This window comes from Lynx rufus, unplaced genomic scaffold (assembly GCF_022079265.1).
Source record: "Lynx rufus isolate CCGP_SWC_20201006 ecotype Redwood Valley unplaced genomic scaffold, mLynRuf1.p SCAF_5, whole genome shotgun sequence".
Taxonomy (NCBI): Eukaryota; Metazoa; Chordata; class Mammalia; order Carnivora; family Felidae; genus Lynx; species Lynx rufus.
In genome coordinates, this window is record NW_025814867.1 from 113,180,783 (window position 1) to 113,207,115 (window position 26,333).

A 26,333-nucleotide genomic window follows, 5' to 3' on the forward strand; every position below is an offset into this window, starting at 1 on the left:
ACTAATTAGTATCAATATAGTTTTAAAAATTATTTTCATCAATCATTTAGGCCCAGAGTTTAAAATCTGAAGTGTTTACAGACTTAAAACTGTAAAAATTAAAAAACAAAACAAAACAGTAATCGCTATTCTCTGACCTCCCCACCCCACCCTGGTCTCCCACCCCAATGAGAATCTTTTCAATCCTTTTAGCCATCATGGCAGATACCTCTATATTTCTAATATCTGTAATACTCCTTTAAAAATTTTTTAATGTTTATTTATTTTTGAGAGAGAGAGAGAGAGAGAGCGCAGGGGAGGGGCAGACAGAGAGGGAGACACAGAACTCAAAGCAGACTCCGCACTGTCAGCACAGAGCCCAACGTGGGGCTCAAACTCATGAACTGTGAGATCATGATGCGAGCCGAAGTCAGATGCTTAACTGACTGAGCCACCCAGGCGCCTCATATCTCTCAAATTCATCTGTCTTAAACAGACGGTATGGTCCTAAATCCTAGCACCATCAGTCACCAGTGACATTTAGCAAGTAATTTTTTTAGGTCTCAGTTTCCTTGTCTATAAAACAAATGATAAAACCTACCATACGAGGTTATTGTTGAGAATTAAATACTTTAAGATCCAGTATGTGTAATAATATCTAGCTTAAAATACAGCATTCATAGAGTGATAGCTATTATTATTGCTATTATTATGTTATGGTGAATGAGGATTTGAATTCTAACATACCCCTTCTCCATTCTCCTATTCTCCTAAACACAGCATGTAGTAAGTATTTTGTTAAACTACATTCGGTGTTTTCATCATCTTCTTTTTACATTTCAGGCAACTCTACATTACTCAGAATCTCACTTTGTATCCTCATCAAAACAATTTATGAGAGGCTGGCAAACTAAAATGATGGACTATTAGAATATTTTGGATAACTTTCAATTTTCCAAATCCAAACCACTGGTATTTCTGGGCTAAAAGAAACTGGATTACAGAATGTTTACTGTGGCTTTAAAATTACTTTATTCAAATTTCTATGAAACACACCACAATCATAGTTACTGTAACACACCTGTATTTACTTACCTTTTGCCTCCTATTTTTATCATTTTTACACCTAAGGATGTTTAAGATGTTACACGTTATATATTGCAGTTTTTCTTTATATGCAGTATTTTTCAGGATTGACATCATTGCTCTATATACTATTTTCTAGTGGTTAATTTAAAATGAAAGCTTCTATTTAGAGTTCACAATTATAAGTGGTCTTTAAGTTTTGAGAACTAACAAAATTTGCATAGAGTAGATGCCTGGCATGTGTCTAAAATTCTAAACATTTTTAGCAGTTTATGCTCAGGAAAAACATTGTTTGGTGAGTCACAATCTACTTTAACAAAGTGCTCTGGCAACTGGAGGCATTTTAAAGAAAGAAACAAGAAGTCCACTAACATAATTATTGAAGAATTGCACTAATTCATTTTTATACCTCTTAATATTAAAATGCAATATATTCATTTAGCCAATGAAATAAAGTTAGATACTATGTATGAAAAGGTCCTCAAATACTCCCTCATTAAATTTTAAGTTCTCTAAAGATAAAGAATATATCTTATTTACCTTGTATCACCATTGCCTAGGACAATGACAAACTAGAGTAGGTACAGAGAGGTTCAATACATATTCACTGGATGGATAAATTCAGCTTCACTTGGTCTCAGATAATTTACAAATGCTTGACATTAAAACACTAAATATTAAGTTAACACAGCATTAATCTTTTCAGCATAAACAAAACACACTAGTTGGTATATTGCATATAATGTTTTATTGACAGTGACATATAGTAAAAATTTTATGTATATATTAATTACCCATGGTCCCTTATAAATAAAGTTCTTCCAAGCACAATCGTACTGCAAAGTCATATTGTAAACTAAATTTTTAGAAGACAATTTAAAAAATAAAATGCATTAAAGATATTATAAATCATGATGAGATATTGAGATGGCTTATAACTCTGACTTTAAACATTCTAATTACAATCAAATGTAGACCTTTACCAAGAAGTTGGTAATTTTGTGGAAAGAGCCTTTCTGGGGAAAGATTCAATTTTAATATAATTAATGGTCAGAATAGCATACCTGCAGTCCTATGTTCTTAAAAAGCTCATTCAGAGTCCATAAATGCAAGCAGAAGATTATAAAGTATTCTTAGATGCACAAACATCTTTTAAAAATTTGAAGTATTCAGTTTGCCTTAAGATACATTCCTTGAATTGAAAATTGTTGAAGTTTCCAAATACTATCTTTTCAGGTCTTCACAGCCTGGATCTGATCTGATAATGAAAACCAAATAAAAAATTATCAGTCTCCACAGGCAAGATCCATTTTCTAAAGTAATCCAAAATAAATCTATAAAAACGCTGTAGAAACGTATGCACACACCAGTTTTTTTAAAAGCACATACTGTAGTTTTTGTTTTTGTCATTGTACATACACACAGTTAAGAGTCAACTAGTTCTCTAAGGCTTGTATGAAAACTAGGAGTCCCTTGCCTCATCTCTTCTTTCTCTTTTCACAAGTAACTGCTTCTAACTGCCTGTTAGGAGATTTAGCTCTGTATCTCTAAATATACTTTTATTCTTCTTCTTAAAATATCAGTTCCTTCAATGTAATATGAGGCTTCAGTTCTCACATACTTCTCTACCCTGCTCCTCTGCAACCCTCATTATACTTCCATTACTCCCATTTTTCTACCATATTAATATAGTCATCAGTATGACTAGGTAAACACTATTAACAACTGAGACAGGTTGTACTCCCTTCCCTGTTACTCTTTCTTTCTTTTACATTTTGTTTTCTCCATTTTAATAATTGTTCCTCATTCTCCAACCCTGCCTATCTGCTTAATTTTTTAAAGTACTTAACATAAATTCAATCCCACTACTCCCAAACTGTTTAAGTGTGGAGTAATGAAACACCATTACATAGCCTATGAATTTCATTCGTCTCTTATTTTCTCATCTTGGTTTATTCCCTTGTTTTTTAAGAGTATATCTCTCAATGGCCGCCTCAGTAAGAAGTACAGAGGTACATTCTTGAGATAGTGCATGGCTGAATATGTCTTAATGCTACAATCACAATACAATGATACTGCCTGAGCATATAGTTCTTTTATTTTCCCCTTGGACTTTTCCAGGCATTGCCCAATATTTCACAGCTTCCAAATGTTGATGTTTACAAGTCTGATGCTATTTCTGCTTCCTTATCCTTTACATGAAACTTCTTATTTTCTTCCCAGGAAGCTGGTAGGATCTTCCATTGTCTTCAGTGTCGAAATTAAGTAATGATGAGCCTTGGTGTGGGAATATTTTCATCCACTGCATTGGGCTCTCAAGAGGCCTTTGAACTAAAAACTCATCATTTAGTTCTAGAAAATACTGTTTGGTGAGTTATTTGATGATTTTTCTCCCTCTTTCTTATCCCTTTGTTCATTCTAAAACTCCTATTATTTGGATATGGAGCCTTTTTTTTTCTTTCCGATATTTTTTATCTTTTTGCTCTACTTTCTGAGAGAATGCTTCTATTTTATCTTCTTTTTACTGACTTTTCAATTTCTTCTAATATTTTCCAAAAACTTGTTGTTTTTTTTCCTTTGGTCCTTTTCACGTAGTATCCTGGTCATAGTCATGAAAGTAATACCTTTCCTTATCCCTTTGAGGATACTCTAATACGTTTTTTGAAATGTTTTCCCTAAATAAAAAGTAATACCTTTTCTTATCCCTTTGAGGATAGTCTAATAGTTTTTTGAAATGTTCTCCTGGGGCACCTGGGTGGCTCAGTTGGTTAGGTGTCTGACTTCGGCTCAGGTCATGATCTCTCAGTCCGTGAGTTCTAGCCTGACGTAAGGCTCTGTGCTCACAGCTCAGAGTCTGGAGCCTGCTTTGGATTCTGTGTCTCCCTCTCTCTCTGCCCTTACCCTACTCGTGCTCTGCTCTCTCTCTCTCTCTCAAAAACAAATAAATCTTTAAAAAAAATTAAATTCTACTTCCACTGATCTGTTTTTTGTTTGTTAATGTTCCATAACTTAAAATGTTTAGGTCCTCAAATGCCTGGTGATCCTTTGTCATCTTCTCATAAGTATGAGTGAACACTATAAAGCTGACTGAAGTTTCAATATGTGTGTGAGGCTTGTCAAATGTGGTCTTTATTCTAGTGTAGCTAGCTAAGCCATTTTCTTGGAAATCTTTGATGTTAATACTTGTAGGTCTTTCTCTGGCTGGTCTTATTCCTCAAAGATGACTTTTTATATCCTGCCTACTGCTGGTGTCTTCTGGGAGAAGTAGGAGAAGGAAGAAGAGGATTACAATATTTGGTATCACTCCTCATTTTCAGATCAGCTCTGCCACACAGAGTTGTGCTTGGTGTTCCCCAGTCAAGATATTGTTTGACTCCCTGCAAGAATGAACCTTCAGTCTTTTGTGGGGGCAAGAAAATATAACTGTTTTCTCTTTTCAGCCTCACTTCATCCTTAGTTCCACTTTCCATCAATAAGCCTTTGAGGGGATCTGAAATGTAAATTGGGATGCTTTCCAGCTGTCCTCAGTGCTAGTTCAGAATTCACCTTTCTCAGGTCTGTTAAGTCATTCAACATGCATCAGGCATCCAGCTTTCAAAATTTGGTTGACATCTTTGTCACTTCCAGTTTTTTGCCCTTGTGGGTTAATGTCTTTAAACAAAAGTCCCCTTTCTGTTAGTGAGATTTGAGAAGGGGAAGAAACTAAGTATGTGTTCATTCCTCCATCTTTCATGGAAACACCCATATGCATAGTTTATAAAAGTCTTATATTAAAAGTTTGGAAGCATCAACTTTTCAATACAGATAAAGTGATAAAATGAGTACATTTCATTAGTCATGCGGAAAAATTTCTTTTTACAAATATCTCATTTGAAAGTTTCAGAGCTAGAAAACAACTGACACCTCTGCAATAGTTTCTGTATATTCTTTGATGGTTTTAAAAAATACTTCATAGTCTACTTAGGAGTTCTTGTCTTTGGGCTGTAATACATATGTAATTATCGAGAATCCTTCCAAAAGAGAATGGAATCATGGCACAAAATATGTCATTTAATATTTTACTCAAAACTTTTCAACCTTAAAATAATAAGATTAAATTGTTCATTAAAATGAACGAGAGGCTTTCTTGTTTATCATGCTAGGAAATTTCAGAATTCTGGAAGCAAAATGAAGAGATATAAATGCAGAATATCTATCCTTCACAGTTAAATTTACATAAAAATAAGTTTGGCTAATAAATTAACAGCTATAGGCACAGACTAGTCTCCAATATTAACTGCTACCTAATTTGCAAAATAGGTTTTTACCTCTTTTTAAATCCAGAGAGATAGTAGGAGAATCAAAAGGTAATAAGCTATTTACTATCATACAGGAAAGATGAAAAAAAGGATCTCCTATTCATAACCAAGCTGATTACAATTTTTTTTTAAATTTTTTAATGCTTTTATTTAATTTTGAGACAGAGAGAGACAGGGCATGAGCAGGGGAGGGGCAGAGAGAGAGGGAGACACAGAATCTGAAGCAGGCTCCAGGCTCTGAGCTGTCAGCACAGAGCCTGACACGGGGCTCGAACTCATGGATTGTGAGATCACGACCTGAGCTGAAGTCGGACATTCAACCAACTGAGCCACCCAGGAGCCCCATACAATTTTTAATCTAGGTATTAAGTTTCTTCCTCTCATAAATAGAGAGTAGTTAGGTGAAAGGGTAAATTTAACATTCATTGGTTTTTTTTTTATGCTAGGCACTTTAACAGAGTGTTTCATTTAACCCATACAATTTTTGACTTTTATTTTTTAATTGTACAGATGACAAAATTATATTCACAAGAAAATAATATAAGATTGTTAATAATTAGTTAATAAGTAGTAGAATAAATCTGCTAGACTCAAAAGCCCAAATGCTTTTCATTACTATTCATGCTCCCTACATACAATAGGGAAACTGCCCACAGAAAACTGCTATAAATGTTACATAAAATAATACGGTAACACAAAGACATAAAACTATTTCCAATAGTGTATTCTCTGTACAAAAAGGGAGGTAAGATGCAAAGATTATGAATCAGAAAAATCAAAGACGCAAAAATTAGGTAATTAGACCAGAGTTGGCAAGTGGCACTGCGATGTTGGATCGTTACTGACACCTAGTGGCCTCATTATTGCAGACAATATAAACCGAAAAAAAAAAAAAGAGAGAACTATAATTTATCAACCTGTTTTCAGTACTATGATTTTATGAGCAATAGTAGGGTTTCTCTCTGTGCTATAACTTCACTGTGAGCAATAAGCACTTGTAAAGTAAGAAATCAAGGCTGAAAACATGCTTCTGTAGAATGTTGCTCTGTAATCTGTTTTACGTGGGAATCAGTCCCATTAAATCATCAGAAGTGTAAACCACTTCTTTATCACAATCTAAGAAACTAAGTTGGTATGTTCACAGAAAAATTCCAGTTATTCTGCGAACCATGAGAGGCTCTCAATTATGTTTTACTTAATTGTAAAATATGACTATAATATTCTTTGTAGTTTAATGGTAAATGTCATGATGTCTACACAAATACAAGACAGAAAAAAAGACAGTCTGTGCACTTTACTTAATACCATACTTTACTAATAACACATAAAAATATTTATCAGATGTACATTTAGTACTCTGAACCAGAGAAAGGTCTCTTTCTGTATGGGCAAGCAGCCTATTCTTAGATTCATGAGGACATGAATAAGAGAAAACAAAATTACACATAACTGGTATTAAAGGGTTAGTGTAGAAGAAATTAAATTTATAGCCCCAAGACTACAACTAGAATTAAGAATATTTTGTCATTCACCCTTGCTCAGGGCAGGGAGATTCCTGATAGGAATGATCCTCAGCTCTACTCACAAATGGACAATTTTTGGCCTGACTCTCAGGGTCCCTTAATAAAAAAGACCTACAAAACTTGGTTTTATTCACACCCATTGCTCTGCGTGGGTCACTTCTTTAAGCCATTCCTGTGGTTAGTAAACAATGTAATCTTAGAGGAAATGCTAGATGTTAATTTATCCCTTCATACAGTAAGCCTGTACAACCTATGACAGCTATTTTGATGAATAACAGAATTGCAATATATAAAACGTCAATACAATACCAGTATTTATAACACTAAATGAGTATTAAAAATTGTGTAAGGTGCCTGGGCGGTTAAGTGTCTGACTCCTGATTTCAGCTCAGGTCATGATCTCACAGGTTCGTGAGTTCAAGCCCCATGTCAGGCTCTGCACTGACACTGCAGAGCCTGCTTGGGATTCTCTTGTCTCTCTCTCTCTCTCTGCCCTCCCCACCTCAAAAAAAAAAAAAAAAAGTTGTATAAACATGCTATGTATAAATGGAGCTATACACAGAATTCCGCATGATTCTTAAAAGATATATGCCATGCAAACTTACTTTTTAAATATTGACAGTAAGGCCTAAAATTTGTCCCAAATTTCAAGTGTGCTTCTATTACTAGATATGATAGAAATTTGTTGCCATAAATTATAATTATTTTCTAGAGTTATCATATATATTGAATTGTAAAGATGCAAATACTTTATTTAAATAAACCCTTTAGAAAAATGTAATAGAAGTAAATGTAGCAAGGTACTGGATACTTACTGTATTGTTTTTTCTGACAGCAGAAATAAATGGAAACAAGAGGGAGAAAGGCTATGATATAACAAAAATGAAATGTAAAAGGAGGAAAAAAATGTGAATGAAATGGAAATAAAGGCTGAAAATGCACAGTGTTTTGTGATGTACCTTGAAGCCAGTCTACACCTTCTTGCAATCCTTCTCCTTTTATGGCGTCACTAGCACTGAAATAAAATCCATAAGAAACATATCCATTTCACTACATCATAGAACATAAGAATACATAATTATAATTTTGCTATATGGCAAATTATTATATTCTAGTAACATATCTGAGCAAAGCTGGTTAAGCACTGAAACTGAATATACATAGGAAATAAAAGTCTAAGTGCTCAGGAAGAAGACATGATAAAATAATTCATAATTTATATAGACATTTGAAAAAGTATATCACTAAAAAATTATTATTCTACTTTGCCCAGTCCTAGTGACTCAAGAGCATTTATTTATTAGAAATGTTTGACTTCGGTTACAATTTAGCCACATGATGGAGTGGCTTTATTTGAAATGGAATTTGGTATCTGTAAGGTATAAACCTATGATTATAACTTTGGTAAAGTGGCAGAATAAAAAAATCTCAGATTTCAATCATACTCTTATACCTACTGGCTTCAGGAACCTGGATTGATTACTTAACTCTCTGTCTCAGTTTTATCATCTATAAAATGATGGTAAATTGACTAACATAATAAAAGGCAGAGGATTTTTATAGTATCAGATCACCTTTTTCAAAGACATGGACTGACAGCATTTAGTATAAACAATTAGATTTTCTGAATGATTAGGGTTCCTTTTAACTGTGCTGAAGCAAGATTTAAAAATGTACCTAACTACCTAAAATAATTAGATGCTAATAAAATCAGAAATTACTTCCAAGGCATTACTTATTAGATTACAAATATGACTTATCATAGAATTATTTTTTAAATAGAAAGAAACCAACAGCATTGATACATAATTATTCAAAGCAAATTATAAATTATCTGTATCAGTAGCAAAACATCAGTAACTGAAATGCTTAAATCAAGAAAGATCATTGTATTGATTTTTATCACACATCTATAGTCCCAAACAAGACTATAGTCCCAACCAAACAAATAATACAATGGAAAAACTTTCCCCCTTTACTGGAGATGTTAACACTGTACTAAAAACCTTGCATCTTTTCCTAATAATTCCCAAATGTATGAACTCTACCTCTCCTTTTGAACACATCATCAGGTCTATAACTAGAAAAAAAGCCAAAGTTTTTACCATGTCTTACAAGGCCCAATGGGATATGGTCCCTGGCTATTTCTCAATGGCCCCATCTCCTATAATTTCCCCCTAGATTTCTGTTCCAGCCAGCCTGGACTTCTTGCTATTCCTGGAACACACCAGGCACATTCTCACCTAAGAGACTTTTCACTTGGCTGATCTCTCTGTCTGGAAAGCTATTCCTCCAAGCCTTCGCATGAATTGCACCCTGACTTCAATTAGATCTCGCAGAGAGAGCACTTCTTATTATTCTCTCTCTTATTATCCTACTTTACTTTTCTTCATCCTTCCAGCTGACATTTTATATACTTATTTATCTGTTTCGTTATCTGTTGCCCTCAAAAGAGAGTAAATAAGCAAATACATATTGTGCCAGGGATTTAGTCAAAGAACACACAAGAAGAATATTAACAAAATCAGACCCTGAAAATCAGAGTTGACTACCTGTTTAGTACAATGATGAAAACCAATGGTTAAACCACAGAAATTTTCCTATAATTTTCCAGGCTATGTTTCTCTATAATCTCTTGTTTATTGCCCAGTAAATTTACTTGTACCTAAGGCAAGAGAGATACAATATTTTATCCCTGTATTATTGAGTGTTACCTTTATCTGTAAAACGGGAAAAGAAAAATAACTGTATTTTCAATTTTTTACATGCTTTAAAGAAAATAGCAAAAAATAAAAAAAAACTTAACAAATGAAACGCTAATTAGAACTTAGTGAGATATTTTTTGAATTAAGAAGTCAATATTATAGATAAATTTCTTCTGTAAGTTATATAGAAAATATAGAACCAGGCAATAAAATACTCCACATCATTACAATGTCAGGATGTTACTTTTTCTCTCAGTGAGAAATATTTAGGTGTCACAACTGAATAAATAAATCTATTAAAATTCAATCGCTGCTTATTTTAAGTAGAAAGATTTTTTCCATTTGCAAAGTAAATTTCTATTACAAAATTAAAAGTAGGACTATATCTTTTACTAATTTAGACACAGATTTCTTAATGTACTTCCTATCAAAACAGTCCCAACACTTAATACAATGCAAAAATTAAAAATTATTTTACTTTAGATATTATCAATTTAGGTATGATTTAAAGAAATACAATGTTTCTAGCTTAAGATATTTCTTTACCTAAAATCCTTCCTTTCTTTACCAACCAAATACCACAGAACCTCAAATCCAACTCAAAAGACATTTAGTAAAATTGACTCTCCCTCTGATTTCAAAGTAAGGAGGGTTTTACTCAAGATATGCAGTGTTTTGCTCCTGGGTAGAGATGCTGTTGGCCCTGAGTAACTGAGGCATTTTAAGGGCTTTTTCAAGCTGTCTTTTATACTATTCCTTTTTCAGAACGAAGGTTAGTTCTAAAAATTCTTTTCTGAGCTCTACTATCTCCTTGTCATACTCTGTTTCTCCTTCTAGAAGCAGTAGATTTCTCTGCCTCTGTTAGGCCTTTCTCCATAAAAACCTTCTTTAAAAAAAGGGAAACTGGAAAGAGAAGGACATCTTGCAGCAGGAGAAGGTAGGTGGGTGGACAGAAGGAAGCTTAAATTAATGTAAGGCCGGCACTAAAACACTAATATATCACTTCTGGTAATCCTTATTGGAATATTTTGGAGGAAAGACACACTGGAGTTAAATGTATCAATAAGAAACCACTTTCCAAATAAACGCTGAATAATAATGTCAGATACTAATTATTGCAGAGTTCAATTTTATTAGTATGTCCAAATGAAATTATTATTCCCATTTCTATACACTCATATAAACCAAAATTTGTTGTGTACATACTAAGTACCTGGCACTATTATTATTCTAGGGGTTACAGAGTGAATAAAACTGATAAAATCCAAGCTCTCATGGTGCTAATGCACTAGTATGAGAAGATGGACTATAAAAGAAGCAATACCCAGATAAGACATTGCAATAGAAATATAAAGCAAAGTGTGAAAAAACAAGGTACAGAGGTAAGATATAGTAATATTCTGGAGGGTTATCAGGAGGGGTCTCTCTCCTGAAGGAGGTATAATAGCAAGCCAGGAAAATTATTTTGGATAAAAGGAGTAACACGTGCAAATGTTCTTATGGGATTGTAGATGGCTGATACAATGTGCAGAAGGAAATCAGTGTGGTTGAAATGGGGTGAGTAAGTGGGCTAAATTATTCTTTTAAAGAGTCGTTTATATTTTTCTATCCCTAAAAAGATTTTAAAAAGTTTTTTTTTTTCTAAGACTTACTTAGTTAAATAATCTCTACACCCAAAGTGGGACTCAAACTCACAACCCCAAGATGAAGAATCACATGCTCCACCAACTGAGCTAGCCGGGTGCCCCAAGATTTGAAAATATTTTAACAATAATATATTCATGAGCACTTGCACTGACACAATTCTATACAACAAAATCCCTAGCTTATATCCTATCATGTTATGTCACTTACACGATAAGCTTGGCAAAGAAAAATTGAAGCTCAGAGATTTTTTTCAGAATAAAATGAAAAGTAAATATAAAACTTTACCAAATGTGCCATGGTTTATCTTTGATGTTCTCTAAACACAGCAGTTGAGACACTTTTACAGATGTTACTGAATCTCTAAGATCCATTTTGTTTGCAAAGAATAAGATTGGTATTCGGCGGTGCTTAATATCTAAAAGAGAAAATAAGACGATCATCACACCTCCAGCTTTTTGGTCCTTCCCCCCAAATTCTTAAAACTAAAATTCACTAAAACTGTTTTCCAACCTCTTCTTTCTATATCGAACATACACAAACATTTGAAGACATGTACTGTCAGGCATGTATTTGAATGATAGGAGAATTAAAAACAAACAAACAAACAAACAAACAAACAAACAAAAAACCCTTCTTCTTAAGACTATCTGCCCTCTGGTTGGAGCTTTAAAACAAAGATGAGTGAGGTGGGAGTTGGGGCTCGTTAAGCAGCTACTGAGCAGCACCTGCAAAGGGGTTAAATATTTTGTTTTTATTGTCAGTAGAAAGGAGGCAAACTTCAATGAAGTAGAAGATAAACTAGATCTTGATTTTAGATTTTAGTCACAGTTTTCAGGAAACAATCTGGATATTTTAACAAGATATTTTTTTACCTTGTTACAATTTTGGAAATATTTTCAGTTTTGAATAGATAACACCTTTAAATAGTTCAAAATTCAGAAGACACAACATGGTATACAGCAAAAGAATCTCCCTCCCACCTATCCCAGGCTATCCACTTGTCCTCTCTAGAAGAGTTAACCCATATTACCTATTTCTTGGCATCTTTTTAGAAATATTTGCAAACAATTATTATACATTATTCTTTATACAGATAGTAGCAGACTATTCAGTTTTATATATTTTTCTTTTCACTTAATTTCATATCTTGAAGACCATCTCATATCAGTACATAATGAGCAGTTTCTTCACTATTTTAACAGTTGCAGAATACTGTCTGTTAGTACTATGTGCCATAATTTGTATAATCTGTTCCCAGTGAGATATATTTGTGTTGTTGCCAATTTTTAAAACTATAAACAATGCTGAAATGAATAAAAGTGTACACAGCAAATTTTGCACATGAGCCAGCATGTTTATAGGTTAAATATGAGAAGTAGAGTTGCTGGTGAAAGGATATGTAAATTGCTATTTTGACAGTGATTACTGAAAGGCTTTCCCTTAAAAATTGTATCAATTTATACTTCAACAACAATGGATAAGAATTAATGTTTCCAGTGCCCTTGCCACAAGAATGTTATCAAACTTGTTGATCTTTTCTACATGACAGGGGATAGGTAAAAAGTACTATCAGAATATGTTTACTTTGTTTTGAGAAAGGTCAAGAATTTTTTCTATATATTCAAAGGATATTTCTATTTTGTCTATTTATGAACTATCTTACCCTATCCTTTCCCCATTTTTCTAGTAAGTTTTTATTTTCTTATTGATTTGTAGGAACACAACAAGTAGTAAGGGAAAAAGTCCTCTAGCTATGATATAAACTGCAAATATTTCCCCTTGCTTGACATTTGCCTTTGACTTCTCATGGTTTCTTCTAAGTGAAAACTTTTTAAATAGTAAAATTCATCAATCTTTTCTTTTAGGATTCTGGGTTCTGTGTTATAGTTAGAAAGGTCTCCTCTTGCCCTGTAATATTTTATTTTATTTATTTTATTATTTTATTTTATTTTATTTTATTTTATTATTTTTTTTTTTAATTTTTTTTTTTTCAACGTTTATTTATTTTTGGGACAGAGAGAGACAGAGCATGAACGGGGGAGGGGCAGAGAGAGAGGGAGACACAGAATCGGAAACAGGCTCCAGGCTCCGAGCCATCAGCCCAGAGCCTGACGCGGGGCTCGAACTCCCGGACCGCGAGATCGTGACCTGGCTGAAGTCGGACGCTTATCCGACTGCGCCACCCAGGCGCCCCTTATTTTATTTTATTTATTTTTGCCCTGTAATTATTATAAAGTTCTCCCATACTTCTCCCATAGTTTCTTCTACTGCTGTAATGCTGTGATTTTTACATTTAAATATTTAGTCCAGCTAGAATTTACCCTGGAACAGAGAATGTCAGAATGGATAAAAAGAAGTTAGACATATCTATATGATGTTTACAAGAAACACACTTGGAACATAAGGACACAAACAAGCTGGGAGGAAAAGGATAGAAAAACATTATGCACACATGTAAATGTAAGAAAACGCACATGGCTACACTACTATCAGAAAAAGTAGTGTTCGGGGCGCCTGGGTGGCTCAGTCGGTTAAGCGGCTGACTTTGGCTCAGGTCATGATCTCGGGGTCTTGAGTTCGAGCCCCGCGTTGGGCTCTGTGCTGACAGCTCAGAGCCTGGAGCCTGTTTCAGATTCTGTGTCTCCCTCTCTCTGACCCTCCCCCGTTCATGCTCTGTCTCTCTCTGTCTCAAAAATAAATAAATGTTAAAAAAAAGATTAAAAAAAAAAAAGAAAAAGTAGTGTACAAGATGAAGGGTATTAAAGAAAAAGACCGCATTTTTTGGTTATTATTGTTCTCCGTGCAGTTTGCTTTATGTCAGTGTTTTTTAAGTTTTTGTTTAAATTTGTTAATTAATATACAGTGAAATATCAGTTTCAGGTGTACAATACAGTGATACCACACTTCATACATCACCTGGTTCTCATCACAAGTACACTCCTTAATCCTTACCACTTATTTAACCCATCCCCCCTACCTCCCTTCTGGTCACTATCAGTTTGTTCTTTATAGTTAAGAGTCTCTTTCTTAGTCTGCCCCTCTCTCTCTGAAAAATGCAGGCATTTAAAAATTATAAAAGTGTCGATTGTTTACTCAAGAGGACAAAACAATATTAAATGCATATGTACTAACAAATAAACTTCCAAATATATAATGCAAACTTTGACAGTATTAAAGGGAAATATAAAGAAATCCACAATCACAGGTGGATACTTCAAGGCCCCTCTCTCAGAAATTGATAGAATAGACAAAAAAGATCACTAAGAATGTATAAGATGTGAACATTATCTATCAACTGACATTTACAGACCCTTCACCCAACAACAGTAAAATACATATTTTACTTAATTGCAGATGGAAGAGTCACCAAGCTAGACCATAACGTTGGGCCATATATTCCTAAGGATGAAATCATACAGAATATGTTATTCCATCAAATGGAATTAAGTTAGAAATCAATAACAAAAAGAAACCTCGAAAATTCTCAAATATTTGGGAAATTAAATATAATTTATATATATATAATTTATATATATAATATATACAACACATATATATTTATAACAATATATACTTATATATAATATATATTATATATTATAAATATATATTATGTTATTATATTTATATATTTTAATATATACTTATATATTAAATATAATTTATATTTATATATTTATATTATATTAAATATAATAAATAATCTAAGGGTCAAAAAAGAATTCATAAGGTAAGTTAGAAAATACTTTAAATAATAAAACAAACATATCAAAATTTGTGACATGTAGGGATGCCTGGCTGGCTCAGTCTATTGAGCATCCAACTTTTGGTTTTGGCTCAGGTCATGATCTCACAGTTTGTGGGTTCGAGCCCTGAATCAGGCTCTGGGCAGACCTGACTCAGCTTCAGATTCTCCCTCTCTCTCTGTCCCTCATCTGCTCTCTCTTTCTTTCAAAATAAATAAATAAACTTAAAAAAATTGTTTCCAACTGAAAAAGGTAATAAACACTGAAATACAATGTAAGTATAGAATTTTCATAATAAAACAAAGAACAAAAATTAACAAAAATTTTAAAAAGACAAACCATCAGAGGAAATTAACAAAGCCAGAGTTCTTAAAAAGTTAATATAATCAATACACTCTTTAAAAGATTGAGCAAGAAAAAACTGAGGAAACATAAATTATCAATATCAGAAATGAAGGAAGATACATAGATCTTATAGACATTAAAAGGATAGTGAGAGTATATTATAAACAGTTTTATGCCAGTAAACCTGACAATGTAGATCAATTTAAAAATATGGTCATAAATTACCACAAGTGGCCCAAGGAGAAATACAAAACTTTAACAGACTTATATCATTTTAGGAAATTTAACTCATAATTCATAGTCTCCCTACTCCCTGACACTCCTTGCACACACACAAAATCCCAACTCAGATGACTTCATTGGTATATTTATCTAACAATTAGGGAAGAAATAATACCAACTCTATCCAACCCAAAAAATAAAATAAAAAGAGAAAGAGTAAATACTTTCTAACCCATTTTATGAGGCCTCTATAACCTTGATGACTAGAGCATTTTAAGAAAGGTATAAACCAAAAAACCTCATGAGCACGAAAACAAAAATCTTTAGTAAAATGTCAGCAAATCCAATTCAATGATATATAAAGAGGTTAATAATCAATGGTCAAATGAGGTTTAATCCAGAAACGTAAGTTTGGTTTAATATATGTGAATCATACTATCATTGCAATAGATGTAGAAAAAGCATTTGGTAAACTATAACATGAGTTTACGATGGAACCTTTTGGAAAATTAGGAATAACACAAAATTTCCTTGACCTAATAAGGAAAGATATAAGCAAACCCTACTGAGCAGCATACTTAATGATAAAATGTTGGATGCAAAGAATGGGAGTAAGACACAGAAACAACATAAGTGTCCATCAATGGATGAATGACAAAGTTAGTGAATAACATGAGCTTGAACTATGCAGGTCCACTTATACATGCTTTTTTTTTTCCAATAAATATATTGAACATTTTTTGGAGATTCGCCAACAATTTGCAAAAATCTGTAAACAAATCATGTAGCCCAGAAACACAGAAGAAAAATTAAGAAAAGGTTAGGTATCTCATGAATGCATAAGATACATATAGATACAAGATGAATTTATCATTTAATATCATAAAAGATATACAAATCTATTATAAAAAGTTAAAATTCATCAAAATTTACATGTACATAGGCCAAACATGGCAGCATTCAGTTAAGAGATATGCAAACAAATGTAAAGATGCAGTATTAATTCATAACTGCATAAAATTAACTGCAACACATACTGTACCACTGAGATAATTTCAAAGTCATCTCCTGCACCTATTGCAGTGAGCTTAAGTGTTGAAAGTATCTGTTTAAAATGCTATTTGACCCTAATCATCTCTATGTAAATTCTTCTCTCCAGTAAGTCGTGTATCACAGTAAAAGTTATCTCTTACAGTTCTCACATATTTTTTCACATTAGTTTGTGCAATACTGTAAACCTTGAATTATATGGCACCCATACAAAGTCCCACCAGTCATCCTGGAAGTGAAAGAAGCAAAGAAAAGTTATGACGTTACAAGAAAAAGTTGAATTGCTTGATATGTACCATAGATTGAGGTCTGAATCTGTGGATGGATGCCTGACATTTCAAGGTAAATGATTCCAGTATAAGGACCAACATAAAAAAAAGAAAAGGAAATTCATGAAGCCATTGCTGCAGTTATGCCAGCAGGCATGAAAACCTTGCACATTTCATGAAATACCTTTTCATCTTGTATTGAAAATGTAGCTTTTATGTGAGCGCAGGATTGCTATAAGAAACGCATCTCTATAGACTCTAACATGATTCAAGAAAAAGTGAAGTTATTATGTGAACATAAAGCAAAAGGAAAGTGGAGGATTTAGTGCTAATAAAAGATAGTCTGATGGGGCTCCTGGGTGGCTCAGTTGGTTGAGTGTCTGACTTCGGCTGAGGTCATGATCTCGCAGTCCATGAGTTCAAGCCCTGCGTCAGGCTCTGTGCTGACAGCTCGGAGCCTGGAGCCTGCTTCAAATTCTGTGTCTCCCTCTCTCTGTGCCCCTCCCCCACTCATGCTTGCTCTCTCTCGCTCTCTCTCTTCCTATCTCTCTCTGTCAAAAATAAATGAAAACATTAAAATTTTTTTTTAAAATAAAAGATGGCCTGATAATTTTAGAAAGAGATTTGGCTTAAAAAGTATCAAGATAACAGGAGAAGTAGCTTCTGCCAACCAAAAGGTAGCAGACAGTCTCCAGATGCCATTAAGGAAATCATTGAGGAAAAAGGATATCCACCTGACCAGGTTTTTAATGCAGGTGAAAGTGCCCTATTCGGGGGGGGGGGGGGGGAGGGGGAGGGGGGAGTCACAAAGGGCGTTTATTAGTAAGGAAGAGTGGCAAGCACCAGGATTTAGGGCAGGAAGAAAGTAGGAAAAAAGTAAGACTTAAACATTTCTTTTTTTGTTGTTGTTAATTTTTTTTTTAGTGTTTTATTTATTTTTGAGACACAGAGAGACAGAACATGAGCAGGGGAGGAGCAGAGAGAGAGCAAGACACAGAATCTTGCACAGAGCTGTGCTGACAGCTTTGAGATGTCAGCACAGAGCCTGACGCGGGGCTGAACTCATGAACCACGAGATCATGACCTGAGCTGAAGTCGAATGCTCAACCAACTGAGCCACCCAGGCGCCCCAAGACTTAACCATTTCTATTCAACATTGTACTGAAGGTCCTAGCCAGTGCAATAAGACAAGAAAAAGAATAAAAGGCATAAAGACTAAAAAGGAAGAAGAATTTTTGTTGTTAACTTCATACATAGAAAATTCTAAGAAATCTAGAGAAAAATTACTAGAATAAGTATATTTAACAACCTCCCATAATATAAATCAATATTTTCACATACTAGCAATGAACCATTAGAATATGAAATAAAATAAACTATTTACAATAGCTTTGAAAATATAAAAAAAAAACTTATGGATAAGTTGAATAAATGATGTGAAAGACCTACATAGAAAACTATAAAAGATAGAGAAATTGAGAAAAGGATAAATACATGAAGTGACATACCATGTCCATGAGTTGGAACATTCAATGTTAAGTCTAATGTTAAGATCTCAACTATCTCCAAATATGATCAAAATAAAATCCCAGCACAGTTTTACAAAATTAATAAGCTGATTTTATTTTATTTTATTTTATTTTATTTTATTTATTTATTTTTTTATGTGAACATCCCAATTCTTATTTTTTTATTATTTTTTTTTAATATATGAAATTTATTGTCAAATTGGTTTCCATACAACACCCAGTGCTCATCCCAAAAGGTGCCCTCCTCAATACCCATCACCCACCCTCTCCTCCCTCCCACCCCCCATCAACCCTCAGTTTGTTCTCAGTTTTTAACAGTCTCTTATGCTTTGGCTCTCTCCCACTCTAACCTCTTTTTTTTTTTTTTTTTTTTCTTCCCTTCCCCCATGGGTTCCTGTTAAGTTTCTCAGGATCCACATAAGAGTGAAACCATATGGTATCTGTCTTTCTCTGTATGGCTTATTTCACTTAGCATCACACTCTCCAGTTCCATCCATGTTGCTACAAAAGGCCATATTTCATTTTTTCTCCTTGCCACGTAGTATTCCATTGTGTATATAAACCACAATTTCTTTATCCATTCATCAGTTGATGGACATTTAGGCTGTTTCCATAATTTGGCTATTGTTGAGAGTGCTGCTATGAACATTGGGGTACAAGTGCCCCTATGCATCAGTACTCCTGTATCCCTTGGATAAATTCCTAGCAGTGCTATTGCTGGGTCATAGGGTAGGTCTATTTTTACTTTTCTGAGGAACCTCCACACTGCTTTCCAGAGCGGCTGCACCAATTTGCATTCCCACCAACAGTGCAAGAGGGTTCCCGTTTCTCCACATCCTCTCCAACATCTATAGTCTCCTGAATAAGCTGATTTTAAACATTATTTAAAAATATAGAACACCTAAAACTACTAAAACCATCTTGAAGAAATAGACCAGGATTAGAGGATTTATCCTGACTTCAAGATTTATTATACATCTATGGTAATAAAGACAATGCAAAAGTACATAAAAGGGATCAGGGGAACAGAATATAGAGTCCAGAAACAGACACACACATATACACAAATTATATTCAATAAGCATGAAAGTCAAATGATTTTGACAAGTAATTCAGCGAAAAAAATTTTTCCCCAACAAATGTATTTTGGGGTAATTGGATATCTGTAAAAAAAAAATGCAAAAATTAATTCAAGATGGGTCTCAGGCCTAAACATAAAAACAAAAACTATGAAGCTACTAGAAGAAAGCATAGGAGAACATGTTAGTAATCTTAAGGCAGTAGGCACAGATTTCTTAGAGAGGACATAAAAAGCTTATATTAAAAGGAAAAAATGAAGGTTGATGGAGGGAGGTGAGTGGGAGATAGGCTAGATGGGTGATGGGTATTAAGGAAGGCACTTGTGATGAGCACTGGGTGTTGAATATAAGTGATGAATCACTGAATTCTACTCCTGAAACCAATATTGTACTGTATGTTAACTAAAATTGAAATTAAAAATAAAAATTGAAAAAATTGATAAATTAGACTTCACCAAAATTAGATAAATATGTTCATTAAAAGATACTGTGAAAATGGGACACCTGGGTGGCTTAGTTGGTTGAGTGTCCAACTCTTGATTGATTTTGGCTCAGGTCCTGATCTCACAGTGTGAAACTGGCCCTGCATTGGGCTCTGTGCTGGCAGTATAGAGCTTGCTCAGGATTCTCTCTCTCTTCCTCTCTCTCTGCCCCCCACCTCTAGATAAACTTAAAAAAAAATAATGTGAAAAAAATAAACAGGTGAGCCACAGACTGGTAAGAAATCTTCAAAACACATATATTTGACAAAGGTATTCTATTTAGAATTTATAAAGAAATGTTAAAATTCAATAATAAGACAAACAACCAAATTAAACACATGGGCAAAAGATTTAAAAAGACATTTTAGGGGCGCCTGGGTGGCTCAGTCGGTTGAGCGTCTGACTTTGGCTCAGGTCATGATCTCACGGTCCGTGAGTTCGAGCTCCGCGTCGGGCTCTGTGCTGACACCTCAGAGCCTGGAGCCTGCTTCAGATTCTGTGTCTCCCTCTCTCTCTGACCCTCCCCCCGTTCATGCTCTGTCTCTCTGTCTTAAAAATAAATAAACATTAAAAAAAAAATTTAAAAAGACATTTTACAAGAGAGGGGTGCATGGGTGACTCAGTCAGTTAAGCATCAGGCTCTTGATTTCAGCTCAGGTCATGATCTCATGGTTCGTAAGATCAAGCCCCATACTTGGCTCTGCGCTGACAGTGTGGAGCCTGCTTGGGATTCTCTCTCCCTCTCTCTCTGCCCCTCCCCCACTTGCACACACTCTCTATCAAAATAAATAAATATTTTTAAAAAGACATTTTACAAGAGAATGTACAAGAATGGTTAATAAAATATGCAAAAGTGATCAACATTTTTAATCATCAGTAAAATAGAAATTAAAAGCAAATGAGATCCTATTACACACCTTGTTGAAAGGCTAAAGTGAAAAAAATATAACATCAATCATTGGAGAGGATGTAAAGAAACTGGAACTCTCATGTATGTTGTTAAGAATGTAAAATAGTATGACCACTTTGAAAAATCAAGGGGCAGTTACTTTAAATATGACCCATATGTCTATCCTATGACTCAGCAGTATCATTCCTAGGAATTTTTCAAAGAGAAATGAAAACATGTCTACAAAAAAGTCTTTTATAAGAATGTTCATATCGGATTTATTCATAATAGCCCTAACCTAGAAATAGTCTAGATGTCTGTCAACCAACAGGATACTGGATAAACAAACTGTTGGATATTTACACAACAGAATGTTACATAGCAATAAAAAGGAATAAACAAGTGATATATAAAACAATATAGATGATTCTCCACAACATTATGCCAAATAAAAAAACTTATGCACAAAAATGTATGTGCTCCCCCTCCCCCATTTACATGAAACTGTAGAATAGACAAAATTAATCTGGTGACAGAAATCAGATTAGAAGTTCTCTGGTATGAGGTGAGGAGTATTGACTGGGAAGGAGTGTGAAAGAACTTACTGGGGTGATGAAAATGTTTCTTGATAGGCAGTGTAGTTACATGAGTGTATGCATTAGTCAAAATTAGTGAACTATATAATCAAGATCTAAGCATTTGACTATATACAACTTATACATCAATTTTTAAAAGTTCATATACAGGGTGACTGAATGGATAAAAAAAAAACAAGACCCATCTATACACTGCCTACAAGAGATTACTTCAGAATCTAAAGACACATACAAACCGAAAATGAGGGCATGGAAAAAGATTTCCCATGCAAATAGAAGCAAAAGAAAGCTGGGGTAGCAGTGCTTATGTCAGACAAAATAAATATTATTTTATTTATTTTTATTTTTCATTTTTTAAATATTTTTTATCTTTAAGTAATCTCTATACCCAACGTGGGTGTACAGTCTGAACTCATAACCATTAGATCAAGAGTCGCATACTTTACTCACAGAGGCAGCCAGGTGGCCCCAGATAAAATGGATATTAAACCAAAGATTATAAAAAAATACATAGAAAAGCAATAAATAAGATAAAGAAATCAATCCAATAAGAGGATATAACAAGTGTAAATATCTATGCACCCAACACAGAAGCATCTAAATATACAAAGTAAATATTAATAAATATAAAGGGGAGAAATTGACAGTAATATAATAATAGTAGGGGACTTTAAGATCCCATTTACATCAATGGAAAGATCATTTAGACAGAAAGCCAATAAGGAACTTTGTTCAGTGGCACTGAACAACACATTAAACAGATAGATTTAACAGATATATACAGAATATTCCATCCTCAAACAGCAGAATACACATTTTTTTCAAGTAGACCTGGAATATTCTCCAAAACAGAACATGTTAGGTCACAAAATAAGTCTCAATAAATTTAAGAATACTCATATTATATCTTTTATGACCACAATGGTATGAAATGAGAAAACGAGGTAAGTTTATAGCAATACAGGCCTACATCAAGAAACAAACAAACAAAAAATCTCAAACAATCTGATCCTTTATCTAAAAGAAATAGAAAAAGAACAACAAACAAAGCCCAAAGTTACTAGAAGGAGGAAATAAAGTTCTGGGTAGAAATAAATGAAATAGAGACTAAAAAACCAACACAAAAGATCATGAAACCAAGATAAACAAAACTGATAAATCTTTAGCCAAACTCATCAAGAGACAAAAAGACAGAAAGGACCCAAATAAGTACAATCAGAAATTAGAGAAGAACAGACACCACAAAAATGTCAAGGATTATGAGACTGCTATGAAAAATTATATGCCAACAAATTAGACAACCTGGAATAAATGGATTAATTTCCTATAAACATATAATCTTTCCAGACTGAATCAGGAAGAAATAGAAAATCTGAACAGATTGATTGCTTGTTAACAAAACTGAATAAAAAAAAAAAATCAAAAGACTACCAATAAACAAAAGTCTGAGACCAATGGGCTTCACAGGTGAATTCTATCAACATTTAAAGAAGAGTTAATATCTATCCTTCTCAAACTATTCCAAATAGTAGAAGAGGAAGGAAACCTTCCAAATTCATGCTATAAGGCCAGCATTATTCTAATACCCAAACCAGAGAAAGACACTCTAAAAAAAAAATTACAGGCCACTATCTTTGATGAACACGGAGGCAAAAATCCTCAAGAAAATGTAGACAATCAAACTCAACAAAGGATAATACACCATAATCCAGTTGGGTTTATTCCAAGGACACAAGGATGTTTCAATATTAGCAAATAAATCAGTGTGATATACCCCATTAACAAAATGAAGGATACAAACCATATGATCGTCTTAATAGATGGAGAAAAGCATTTGATAAAATACAACATCCATTTATGATAAAAACCCTCAACAAAGTGGGTTTAGAGGGAGAACACCTAAACATACTAAGGTCACATGAAAAACCCACAGCTAATATCATATTCAATGGTGAAAAACTGAACATCTTTCCTTTAAAATTAAAAACAAGACAATGATGCCTACTCTTGCCACTTTGATTCAGCATAGTATTGTGAGTCCTAGCCACAGCAATTAGACAACAAAAAGAAATAAAAGGTATCCAAACTGGCAGGGAAAAGTTAAGCTGTCACTAACTATTTGCAAATGACATACTATATATGGTAAACCCAAAAGCTCCATCAAAAACTGTTGGAAACCAATAAATGAATTCAGTAAAGTTGCAGGAGGCAAAATTAATATACAAAATTTTGCTATATATTTGTTATACATATACACAAAAATCTGTAACACATATTGCATTTTAATATACAAAATCCTTAACCAAGGAGGTGAAACTTATACTCTGAAATCTGTAAGACTCTGATGAAAGAAACTGAAGACAACAGAAACAAATGGAAAGATATACTATGATCATGGATAGAATTAATATTGTTAAAATGTCCACTCTACTCAAAGCAATCTACAGATTTAATGCAATCCCCATCAAAATACCAATAGTATTATTCACTGAAATAGAACAAATGATCCTAAAATTTGTATGGAACCACAAAAGGCCCCAAATAGCCAAGGCAATCTTGAGAAAGAAGAACTAATCTGGAAGTATCACAATTCCAGATTTGAAGCTATATTACAAAGCTACAGTAATCAAAACAGTATCATACTGGTAAAAGAAAAATAGATACCTAGATCAATGAAATAGAATAGAGAGTCCAGAAATAAATCCATGCTTATATAGTCAATTCATCTACAACAAAGGAGGCAAGAATATACAATGGAGAAAAGCAGATAACCCAGATAAAAGATTGCTAAGTTTTTCAAAGTGAAAAAGTCACATAAAAAGTACGAGCTAGATAATTATTACCCCAAATATTTGAATAAGCTTAGGTTGTCTAATAAAAATACCAGTGATTGTTGTTGAGCAGGAAGAATTATTAGAAAGCCCCACACTCTTCCCATTCTATTCCTAATAAATCTACACTTCTTTTAAACCACCACCTCTTCCTAAAAGTCATAGCACAAAGACCACTTAAAATCTTTTTGCAGGAGTAAATCTATTAATGCAGAGTTCCACAATACTTACTGGAGAATTGTACTGTGGAGAAAAAGAAAGAATATCCATCAATTGGTAAATGACAGAATAAATGTGGTACACTCATAGTATGGCATATTAGGCACTGTTAAAAAGACTAATTACATATATGCAATTTGACTTGAAAGGATTTCCATCATTCAGTGTTATATGAGAATAGACAGATCAGAAGAGTATAGAGAATATGATCTGATTTTAATAAATAACAATGAGAAAAAAAATACCAAATTGTTAATACTGGTATCTTAAAAGGGGATAGAGGGCTGGCAGTTAGAGTTTAAAAACGTAAAAGATCTATTTCAAAATATTTCTCAGAATAAATATATATGAAATGCTGTGACTGCACATACCTATATATACATACATGTATGAAAGAATGGCAACCAAAATAATTTTTATTGTTTATTTTATTATTTTTAATGTTTATTTTTGAGAGAGAGAGAGAGAGAGAGAGAGAGAGAAAGAGCGAGCATGTGCTTGCAAGTGGGGGAACGACAAAGAGAGGGAGACAGATCCGAGGCAGGCTCCTCACTGTAAGTGCAGAGCTCCACGCAGGGCTTGAACTCCCAAACCGTGAGATCATGACCTGACCCAAAATCGAGTTGGCCATTAACCGATTGAGCCACCTAGGCACCCCATAACCAAAATAATTTTAAATACATGTTGAAATACATGGATTTTTACTTCCTCCTTTCTTCTTTATCGATTTATATTTTTGGCTACTGACACCTATTCTTTTTTTTTTTTTTAATTTTTTTTTCTAATGTTTTTATTTATTTTTGGGACAGAGAGAGAGAGACAGAGCATGAACGGGGGAGGGGCAGAGAGAGAGGGAGACACAGAATCAGAAACAGGCTCCAGGCTCTGAGCCATCAGCCCAGAGCCTGACGCGGGGCTCGAACTCAAGGACCGCGAGATCGTGACCTGGCTGAAGTCGGACGCTTAACCGACTGCGCCACCCAGGCGCCCCTATTCTTTTTATGCAACCAAAAAAAAGGGTATTTTTATTTTGGGGCAACCTGGAAAACACTGCAAAACCTTTGAAATTTCATTCTTCACAGAGCTAGAACAAACAATTCTAAAATTTGTATGGAACCAGAAAAGACCCTGAATAGCCATGGCAATTCTGAAAAAGAAAACCAAACCTGGAAGCATCACAATTCTGGACTTCAAGCTGTATTACAAAGCTGTAATCAAGATAGTATGGTACTGGCACAAAAGTAGACATATAGATTAATGGAACAGAACAGAGAACCCAGAAATGGACCCATAAACATATGGCCAACTCATCTTCAACAAAGCAGGAAAGAATATCCAATGGAATAAAGGCAGCAAATGGTGTTGGGAAAACTGGACAGCGATGTGCAGAAGAATGAACCTAGACTACTTTCTTATACCATACACAAAGATAACCTCAAAATGGATAAAAGACCTAAATGTAAGACAAGAAACCATCAAAATCCTAGAGAAGAACACAGACAGCAACCTCTTTGACCTTGATCTCAGCAGCTTCTTACTAGACATGTCTCTGGAGGCAAGGGAAACAAAAGCAAACATGAACATCAAGATAAAAAGCTTCTGCACAGCAAAGGAAAAAATCAACAAAACTAAAAGGCAACCAGGGAGAAGATATTTGCAAATGACATATCAGATAAAGGGTTAGTATCCTTTATCAAACTCAACTTTGAACTTATCAAACTCAACACCCAAAAAACAAATAATCCAGTGAAGAAATGAATAAAAGACATGAACAGACACTTTCCCAAAGAAGACATCCAGATAGCTAACAAACACATGAAAAGGTGCTCAACATCACT

General features: G+C 34.0%; 1 protein-coding gene across 1 annotated transcript in view; it reads right to left on the reverse strand.

The window, feature by feature from the left end:
- Positions 1-1,794: 1,794 nt before the first annotated feature.
- Positions 1,795-26,333, reverse strand: part of ARL6 (ADP ribosylation factor like GTPase 6) — a 40,925-nt gene continuing 16,386 nt past the window's right edge. The window contains exons 6-8 of the mRNA XM_047099881.1: positions 11,524-11,653; positions 7,846-7,901; positions 1,795-2,323 (exon numbers count right to left, since the gene is read on the reverse strand). Coding sequence (XP_046955837.1) covers positions 2,298-2,323; positions 7,846-7,901; positions 11,524-11,653 — 212 coding nt within the window. The 3' untranslated portion in view covers positions 1,795-2,297. The remainder of the gene's footprint in view (positions 2,324-7,845; positions 7,902-11,523; positions 11,654-26,333) is intronic.